Raw genomic sequence first — 10,987 nt, forward strand, 5'->3', positions numbered from 1 at the left:
GGGAGATGTGCACCCCTCTCCCTCCGGACATCTAGCCATGCCATCAGCCGGCGCTTAGCAACCAGTGGGTTTGGCTGAACCAAGAGCGAAATAGCCAAAAAAAAAAAAAAAAAAGGTGGAAAAAAGAGAGAGTGAACAAGGGATAGATTCAGATCCCAATGAAAAACGTGACTGGACTTGCCACCAGGACCTGGTCAAGAGGACTGATACAAATATAACATGTATGGGCTTCAAAACCAAAACTCAAAACTGTACAGAAAAAAGCAGCAGATGATAGCTGAAAGAACAAGAGGGCTTGCAGGCTCCTGCATTCAACGAGCAAAAACTAGGCTTTTCATACTGTTAGCTTGTGCAAACAATGCAAAGCAAACACAAGAGTGAATCACCACTTACAACACAAGTGCTGATATAATGGTCTCGTATGGGACTGAGAGCACTGTTTCCTCATTACATGATCACAAGCTTTCTTTGTACATTTGTGCATGTAATTATAACAAGGTGTGTCCTCTCCAAAAGTCGCACTCAGCATGATTCAGGATTCACTGTAGGTCTTCCTTCCAACACCCCATTGGTCACGTACTGGACCAATCCGAGTCAGGCTTTCTGTCACCTGAGCTCTCCTATGTTTATGATTTATGTGAGTCATCACATTTACTCTGCAGTTGAAGCTGTTTTAATTCCTCCATTAAACCAGCTCCCTTGTAGGCCAATGATTCCCAGGAAGCCTTGTAAAATTGTAAGGGAAAAAAAAGATGCTGACTGAGCACTCCATGGTAGATTGGATGAGGAGGGCTGAGGCTCGGCTTCTGGCTGTCCACTGGCTACAGAAATTAAACAGTATCAATCTCATCTGCAATCAACAGCATCATCATTATTAAAGATTAATCAAACAAATGGAAAGTAATGAACTGGGGCACTGTCCCAGCTTGGATTTAAGCTGGCTTACACCACAACGCAAAACCACAGCCATGAAATCTGGGAGCAAATTCTCCACAGCAAAGCCATCCACCAGAGTGCAGAAGCAGAGTGCTCTAGTCTTACACCAGTGAACCTCCCCAGCACAGGTTTGAACCACTTTCTGTTGCATCACTCACGCTTTCTAAATTAAGAAAAAAAATAAATATATATATATATATATAGATAGATAGATAGATAGATAGATAGATAGATATAAGAGACTTTATACGAGACTAAAATGTGCTTACAGAGAAGACAAACAGGCCTGCTTTTTGAGTATCTTCTTTAACAGAAACGCCCACACTCAAGCAGGGAGCTCCTCTGTATCAGAGATCACCTGTAGCCCGAGCTACACAGCCTGAAAATCACTCCAATATACAGTTTTGTTCTCTATTGACTGCAATGGCTTACAACTAAATATCAGTTAAAAAAAAAAAAAAAAAAAAAAAAAAAAGATAACTACTTACTACCAAACTGGTTATCATCTCATGTCTAAATTGTATACAAAATGTGTGGAAACCCTTAAATTACATCAACCATTCTTAAAAATTAAGCATATATGTGGTGTTAAACTGGGAATACAACAGGCTGTGTCTGCTGGTTGTTCTGTCCTAGGCTGTTGCAGGGGAAATATTCACCTCATCCCAATAGCACTTTAAACCTTTTGATTGGCTATAATTAGCTTTAAATTAAAAAAAAAAAAAAAAAAAAAAAAAAAAAAAAAAAGTTTCATTAAGCTATCTTTATTCATGGACTGCAGAATAGAAGTAAAGACTGGCTTTAACCGACACTGAGACAAATAAAACCGGAATAAGTTCGGGTGTTCATGGATTTTTTGATCGGGTTTATATTTGCCAATCAGAGCAGTTCTTAAATCACGAAAAACTCAGCAGATCAATCTTTTTCCCCCCGTTTTAACGAGTAAATCGCAGCGTTAAGTAGCGCCATAAAAATAACAATGTTACTCACAACATCAGTTAAGAAACAAATGAGTGCAGAGTGTGAAACGCAGCGTCTGGCATCAGTCATTTCACAGTGGCTGCGAAACAGAACTGAATGTTTGTTCGTACAAACAAATCAAAAAAAAAGTTCCACACTGCAAGACATCGTAGGCAACTTACCATCAACTTGAAAATACAGTAATCCACCAACAAGGATGAACGCTAGCGGACCCATGCTAGCATATTAAACATCCACGGCTGGTGCGCAAATCCTTGAAATTCACTGAAACAAATATGTCCAAAATGACTGGCAAGTCTATTCCTTGTGCCTGGAAGTTAGAAATAGGTCCTAGTAACTGACAAACGCCAGTTGCAGTGTCCAAGATTTGAGAGGATCCATTAAATAGTAGGTCACCCACAGCTCGGGGTAGACATATCCACAAAACCTTGAGACCAAATTAGTCACTGACGATCCTTTCAGTATTTATCCTCGCTTGTCCCTCAAGTTGATCCGCAATCTTTTGAGACTGTTCCAAGATGACCTACACTACTGGATCAGAGGATGAAGCCCAGGAAGACTGCGATGGTACACATTTAAGTCCACGCTGACACAAATACATGCGCTTCCCCGCAGGTCCTCGGTTCCTTGAGACGCGTCTCCAGCACCTCACAAATCTTCAGCGATGTCTCCACACTTCAACGCATGGTGTGTCCGAAACAACGAGTGCAAACCAGCCCTCAACTCTCATGCATCCCCGGAAAGTGGTTTCACTGCAGAGGGAACCCGCTGTGCAAAGCCCCATGTGCTTAGCCTGAGCTGAAGCACAGTAAATGTACAGTCAAGTAGACACTGCAAGTCAGTTGAACATAGCCTTATCCTCCCTCTCTCCTTCTGGGTTTCTACTGCGCTGCCACTAGGCGTGCACGGTCGATGCGCACTCGGCACAGCCGCAGCCCGCAGACTGAGGCTTGACACACTTGCACTAAAAAAGGATCGGGATGAGAGGAGCACTGCAAGCAGGGAAGGGAGTTGTGGACTGAGGAGAAGGCAAGTCGAGGAGTTTGGGATCTCAGTCCAAAGCAGTGCGAAGTCCTGCGGAGCTGAGACCGAGGTTAGGGACTCTCCACGGGCAGGCGAGGATCGCTTGAAGCCAGGGCCATGTTGGATCGGACGGTTAAACCACACAAACTTTTTTTTTCTTCCAAATTTTTACTGGAGTTTACCCACCCTTTGTAGCCGTATGTAGATTATTAATACATAACATCGTTTGCATTAATTCCACGTGCCACACCGAAGAAAACAGGCTCCTTTAAGGGGGAAAATATTATCTTCGTTTTTCTGTTAAAACTGGTAGCTGCTTGCCTTGAGACTGGAGGTTATAGTTTCCCCACCCCATTGACTACTACACCAATACTACATTTACATCTGTATTGTTCTGTCCCTGACTCACAGACCCATTTTGGAAACGCATTATGCAAAATAGCCAACAGGTATGCAAAAACAAGTGCATAGCAAAATAACTATTCTGATTTAGTTAAATTTTGATTATTATTATTATAATTATTATCACTATTATCACTATTATTTCGATTTTTAACATTTGGGCCTAATGTAGGCCCAAAAATGAATGCCAAAAGAAAAATTATATTTACCATTTTGATATAAATTATTAAATATAGCTTCATTCTGTGAAATTAGTTTACCAGTCGACCGCTTTTGACTGGATCTACTGGAAGGTGTGTATGCATGTTAAAGATGCGGACGGAGAAATGATGTTGAATATCAGGTGGACATTAATGTATTCAGATACTGAGGCACAATTATAAATATGAGCTCAGCCAGGAATCAATGGCTGATTGACTGAGGCCCTGCACTGGGGTGGTGAGAAAATATACTCTTTTCACCCCAAGCGTAAAGTTATTGAAAATCAAAATGTACAGACACAGGAAGAATGCATTTAACAGGTGTAAATAAGTAAATAAATACTGCAATCACAGGTAGGCCATATCAATTAGGGACATATACTTATTTAACATATTGATGCGCAGTGCAGAGAAAATGGACGTGTCATGCTGTGCGGTGCCGCGGTCAGGATGAAAGCTGTGTTCTTGTTGCACAGGAAGAGAGAGAGGGGTCTTGTACCTGGTCCGCACTGCTGCCTGCAGCCCTGCCAGCCCCATGTTGTCTCACCGGGTTGTATGAGAATGAGCTATGAGCTGTGAGCTCCCCCTACTGGTCTCACTCCTGACAATCCTCTAGTCAACAGGCTTTTTAATATCACCCTATCAAGTGATATAAAAAGAGAAGACGGCCCATACAGCCCAAAAAACACTATTTTCTTACGCAATATTAATTATATTTGTGTTTATTTCAGCAAAAGAGCCAAACAGCTTTGATAAAAGCCAATCCTGTGAAAATGCATCAACACACAGGAAAACGTAAAATTAAATAATTACAATATGAAGTGATTATATTAGGCTATACATGTGATTACATTACCCTTTCACAGGGGAAATCAATGATTATTTTGACAGCAATCACACAAACAACCATATTTTCAAATTAAGAAAATACACTTGACCAAGCAAGCAGAGATGTAGGATTTAATTTAACAAGTTGGCACAGATAACAGGTATTTCTGTTCCTGAGCAGACACAGCACCAGCAGGAACACATCCTAAAAGGCTTGAATTTACATCAAAGAAAGCCTTAGAACAAAGCCCCCACAAGTCATACACAGTATTTGCCCTGAAGCCTCCTTAGACAACCATACTCCAATAAAAATATAGAGGCTAACACCATGACAGGACTGCTTTGGGTGAGGGAACCACTTCTATTGCCTTTAATACTAGGTTTGGCTGCTCATGGTTTTTTTCTTGTGTTTATTTGTCAAGCTGCATGTTGGAGCTTGCCCTATAAAGGCCTTATTGGCAACAGCAACATGTTGTAAGTTTGCTAGTTTGCTCCTATTGCAGGCTGTGCTGTCAGCTGGCCAGACACAGTGATTTGTCTTCATATTTTAATATGTTTGTGGGCTGCATGCAAATGGTATCTTCTGCCTCCACTCTGTCCTACATTTCACTGATGTGTACACATATGTACGTGCGTACACACACACACACACACACACACTCACACACATATAAATAGACAAGCAGGCACACAAAGTCTAACAAAAATTTATTGTGTCATCGGTTTTGCTGAAGGTTCAAGGCGAATAAAAGAGAAGGGAAAAAAAAAACAGAATTGGAAAAAGGTCATTTACTCAGAAAAGCCCTCTTCAAACATAAACAATAGAGTGCAAGGATTCATTGATGGAAACGTGGGGTGTAATTCTCCTTCATGCCCAGCCTTTTTATTCCCCGCTCTCAATCGGCTCACTGTATCTCTGTTAGAGAGGTAGTGCTATTCCCTGGGATTCTGAGTATCAGCTGAAAGTGGATTTATTTTAATTAAAATGGAGGCAATATTTACTCAGGGCCAGGCATGTTATATAAAAATGAGATGGAGGGGCACTCTAATATGAGCTTATTCTTCATTCCACTGATGGAGGAACCTCCCAGATTGTTTATTAGTGTGACACTGACTATATTACAGACAAAAACTGTGTTTGCTGGGTCCGCTGATTTTTTTTTAATTTGAAAAACTCAGAACACATTGACGAGATATAATGCCCATATGGGGCGTTTGGCCTCCACTGAGGAGAAAACAAAGATAAAGTAGTTGCATTTGTTCAACAACAAAAATGAGAACTCCCTAGAAATATTCGAAATAAGAAAATCTCATGAAGGGGGAAAAAAATACTCTCTCCTGAAAATATTTCCATTTTCCTGTTCCCTGCAATGACACCTTGCACCTACCACAGCTTGAAATGGATTATTTGTCTTAACCTAAACAAATCATGCCTCAATTACTGTCACATTTTTTGTGCATTTATGTGTTTTTAATTAAATCAAAACTAATAATCAATCAGATAATTTCCCATTATTGTACTCAGACCATCTGGTCTGGTTGGATTTTGGGTGGGCCCATTCATTATGAAGGTTGTTTGCCTTGACCCACATCAATCCTGATCCACTGCTCAGGCGACATGACATCAGTGGGTCAAGTTGATTCTCAAAGTCCTCTGACATTTGCTGTAACATCAGCTAAGATATTAAACTGAAAAATTTAGTCTACTGACAAATGCACAAAGGCTTATGTTTCATATCCCTAATATTAACCAAATAATTTATTCTACTAATACAAAAAGGCTCTGTTTTGTCGACTGTAGTAATAACTTACTCTTCTATACAAGATAAAGGAACTGGGTGCACAATGAGAGAATGACTGAGGGCCCGATGAATCCCTCTTTGAAATCTGGAGTGCTACACACACAAATTACTTCATACTCTAATTATTGCTGCTGACGGAGATTTTATTCAGTGGCTCAGTTCATATAGTGAAGTAATGTGCCACTGCGGTGCTATGGTGTTGCGTTTGCTTGTAGCTAGAAAGCGAAGCTGTGGATCAATAGGGGGTCCCCAAGTGGAGAGTGTGATATCTACAGACAATCAGGAGTGTACAACAGCACCACACCCCCCGGGGGTCTGGAGGAGATCCAATCCTCAGACAACATTTGCTGCATTTTAATTGCATGTAACTAAGGTACGTTTCAAATGCAAACCATGAATCAAACATGCGCAGCGGGGAAAAAAAAAAAAAAAGTGTACTTTCAGCAAAGCTCCTTCTCCTGCGTGACTGAAGGGGGGAGAGGAAAGTGTTTTTAATTGTGTGCCAGGTCAGAGGTTCAGGTAGCAACATCACTCATGATCAGATCAGAGTGGTATTTGGGGAGCTCTTAGCGGGATATCTTTCATGGCTGAGTATCCCCTTACTGGGTTTGGGCCGCTGTGTGGGGATGATTAGGAGCTGGAGGTGGGGGCAGGGGGTGTGTGGAGGGGGGGGACAGTATGTGGAGGCGTGATTAATGTAGATGTCAGTACCGGCCCTCCCTCCCTTGCTCCCCCTCAGCATCCGTAATGACACCTGGGGAAGGCAGAATGGGCCTACCTGCAGCCCAGGCTCCCTCAGCAGGGCATGATTCTTCCCCATGATCCTCCTCTGTCAGCAGTCCTGTCACTGGGCTCGGATCAGGCCCTTATTAATGGGCCTCTCTGTCACACATAGATATTAAGTTGTGCTCTGCTCCCCACTATCCTCGGCAGTAACACACAGAAACACACACACACACAACACAATCGCTCGCATACATACACGGAGACAGACACATGCATACAAAACACACACACACACACACAAAGCACACCACAATAAACCCATAACTCACAAACACATCACCACATGTAGGCTACGGTAACAGTCACAAGTTTTGCCGATTCCTTCCCTGCATGGCAAAGAATCAATTTCCTCACCTTTCTGTACCGCCTCCCCTTCGGTTCTCTTTACACACACATCACATTAAACGCAATACAAAATTATACCGAGGAAGTGACAAACCTTTCACTGGGATGCATTATACAACAGCAGTGAATAAGATCCGTGCTGTTGCAGTGGGTGGGATGGCCACAAAGCAAAAGGCTCAGTGAAACCACTGTCCAGCTCACTGTTTAGAGAAATGTGGCAGGCTGGATATGGAGAGACCCTCAGTGAAGCAGCTGGCCAAGCCTCAGCTGCCACAACTGCTTTTCCTATTTAGGCTTTTGGCTTGAATATGATACATGGGAGAGAAAGGACTTTGTAAGGACGTCCGTTTCTGGAGACATCACACAAGTAAACAGATCTGGGTTTATCCAGGCCAATAAAGCATACAGAGGAAGTTGTTCCCAGAGCCGCGGCACATGCTAACTTCTCTACTCTCTGATACTCCCAAAGAGGGGCTTATGGAGGAGGCCCGGACGGACACGCAGACCAGGCGAGAGCAGTATGGAGAACATGACATCTGAGCTCAGTGTTGAGAGAGGCTTCAATCAGCAGGACACGAGCTCTGTATGTAATACCTCGACCTGTCTTCATCTGCTTTCGCGTGAAGGCTGACGACTGAGGATGGAAGAACCCTATCAAATGTTACAAAAAAAAAACAGCATTACTACTGCTTTTCATGTCAGGTTTAGCCATGTACCTGTCCTGTTTGTCTCGTGAGCTTTCATGGTGGATTTAGCAGGAAATAAGGCACTTAACAGTATTTGTGTTTCTTTACAAATGTCAAAGGATATGCAGTTTCTATGATGATGTGGCACATTGTGCAGCATATTCACTTGTATCCATGTCAACCAATATAAATGTATGGAACTACAAGGAATTCCAAGGTTGCTACTACTACTGCTTTTGTGAGATTTTTTTTTTCTGTTTTATCAGGAGGAATCCTGACCCAGTTCATATTTCAAGATTTTTTTTCTTTTGGCATTTGTTGTATTTGACAGCCACATTAGAGAAAGACAGGAAAGGCAGGGGAGTGAGAGGATGACATGAGGTCGAATTCAAACCCAGGACACTGTGATCAGGACTCAGCCTTAACGCATGGTATGCACTCTTACCAGGTGAGATACCAGGGCACCCCCTCAGTTCATATTTTATGTGTAAGATGAACTTTTTGTGACTCAAAACCTCTGTCCACCTTCCGTGATTCAAAGACTGCTATAGCAGCTACCTTTCCAAAGGTAAGAGACTTTCAAGCCAATATGAAGAAACTTTGATTCATGATAATGTTTTTACTGTGGAGGCTGAACACCCTGGAGAGAACTGAGTTCATTCAAGATTCATCTCTAAGTCAAGTAAATAACATGAAGGAATGGATGTACATATGAAAAGGATATTACTTCAGTTACTCTGAATTCATTTCATCTCTTGATAGCATTATTAAAAAAAACAAAATCCCTTATGTACACTATAAAGAGTAAAACACCTCCATTTCAGACAGGACCACATCTGAGTTGCTCGTCAGTGTCATCTGGGAGCAGATATTCCCAGCTCAGCGTCTGGACGTCCTTCTGCATGAGGTTCACTCTCCCAAAAATAAACTGGGTTTCCAAAACTGTTAAATGCTCCATGACCTTGATGGGAGGTCCAGACATGGCCTGTTTGCTGAAGTTGTTCTACACCTGTGGATCAGGCAGAGGAAGAAGCCAGCCTTTATTGCCTCTGGCTGTTGTGATCACAGGGAGAGTGTGGCAATAATTCACACCTGAGCTCAGAGGAATTCCCCCAGGTAGGCTGAAGTATGTGTTCACAGGTATCTTGGGAACATCTTGCAGATAAATAGGGCTGTATTGCTCACATATAAGTTGGCTTTTTGAGCCGGCTCTTTTAGGTGAACATTGGGAGCCGACTTGCATATCTGAAAAGATGCTTTATTAGTTGAAGAGCCTGCCCTATGTCACAGCTGAAATTTGTTAGCAATGAGCCAATAAAGATTAAAAAGTGTTTTAGACTCAGTTTTGAGTAATTCAGTCTCTTCTGTTGCAGTCCTACAATTATGTGGTGCATTTCTACAGAGAAATCAAGCATCACAATTAGGGAATATGTGAGACTCACTGTTACTGAGTGCACGTCACCACATCCATCCACATGTTCCCTGTTTAATGTTAGAATCAGGCTGCAAAGATACCACGTCTCACTAAAACACAGCTGGCTAGTTAGCTATATAGATTTTACTGTAACAAAAATAATGCAAAATCATGTTATTTTGGCAAAACGAAGGCAGTGTGAGATTCTATTAAACAATTTGAGAACATATGGGTAGAAACACTTATCACTTACTCTGGCTCACTTTGCAAAACCACAAGATACTTATTTGGGAGTTGTGAGAGCCAGCTATAGTTGTTGAGATGAGCCAAATGATCTGACTCATCTAACAAGAGCTGGAACTCACAGCGTTTACAAGAAGGCTGTGAGTAAGTCTTCAGCAGTGTAACATGCCATGAGGAGTGAACGCTCATTAGACTACTTAGATGCAGTCTAAAAGGGAAATTGATATTAATCATAAAATTTAACTTTATTAAATGTTATCTTATGAAACTTGAGATAATACAAATTGGATGTTGTTCCACAGTTGAAAGCATTTCCTACCCCAAACATAAAAGGCCTAAAAGTTTATTTCAAAACAGTGTGTAAGTCATAGCGTAAGGGGACTCTCCTGGTGCACCCCTCGTCAGATCTGTGACTGTATTAACTACACAGTGAACCAAGTTCAGATGCAGGGAATCCAAATAAACTCCTCAGGATTATCTGTCTCCTACCTCCATTTAATTTATTATCATTATTTTGTTCTTTTTCATGTCAACCTCACTTTTACTCCCACCTTTCCATTAAATTCCACCCTACAAACCAGATTCCTGTCATATAAGGAATTTCACTGGCTAGGTGAAAAACAGCCCATTCCCAGGGTCCTCGGAGCTGTAGCTCATTAGTTGGCCTACTTCTCCCGAGCACAGTCTCTTAATCTGCCTCTGGAAACTCCTCTCAACTGTCATCCCCCACCTAGGGCAAACCCAGATAACAGGGTGCTAGTCACTGTCATGACAGGACAGGGTAAACAGTTTGGTTCAATGAGGGATGGGCAGCAGCCGCTAATGAGTGAGAAGTGAATACTTGAGCTCTGACAAGTCAGAGGAGAGGGAATGAAGCGAGGGAGGGAGGACAAGGGCTTCTCAAGCTTCTATCCACCCCCCTTCTTTATCAGTCAGGGCACTGGCCTTCCTCTCCAGTCCTCCTCCTCCTCCTCAGACCCACAGCCACAGACATCATTAGTGGGACTCTCAGTGTATTCTGCTTCCCCTGGATTGTCAATCCCTCAGCCGTGCACGGCTGGTGGAGGGCAGGACTGGCTTCGTGTTAGACATGGGGAAACCCAAACCCTCTCAATCAGTCCTGTGTATGATTGTCTTGGTTAGGAGGGGAAGCTGTCTTTATTTTTGGGCATCTTATTAGGCACCCTGTGACAGAAAAAAATCAGCAGTCCCATAAGAAGACCCAACCACATGTGCTGGTTTAAGGTATCAATAACAATATTTCAAATTCAGTTCTCATGCCCTTGTGGAGAGCATTCGACAAGAAGTGAACGGTCTCCCCAAAAAGACTTGTGCTCCTTT

At 42.3% G+C, this 10,987-nt stretch overlaps 1 protein-coding gene across 8 annotated transcripts in view; it reads right to left on the minus strand.

Annotated features, from left to right (window-relative positions):
• robo2 (roundabout, axon guidance receptor, homolog 2 (Drosophila)) overlaps positions 1-2,771 on the minus strand; it is a 187,413-nt gene extending 184,642 nt beyond the window's left edge. For all 8 annotated transcript variants that reach the window (XM_030067021.1, XM_030067015.1, XM_030067020.1 and 5 more), the window contains exon 1: positions 2,079-2,771. In XM_030067021.1, the coding sequence (XP_029922881.1) occupies positions 2,079-2,133 (55 nt within the window). In that variant the 5' untranslated portion in view covers positions 2,134-2,771. The remainder of the gene's footprint in view (positions 1-2,078) is intronic.
• Positions 2,772-10,987: the final 8,216 nt, after the last annotated feature.

Source organism: Myripristis murdjan, chromosome 13, assembly GCF_902150065.1.
Source record: "Myripristis murdjan chromosome 13, fMyrMur1.1, whole genome shotgun sequence".
NCBI classification, from domain to species: domain Eukaryota; kingdom Metazoa; phylum Chordata; class Actinopteri; order Holocentriformes; family Holocentridae; genus Myripristis; species Myripristis murdjan.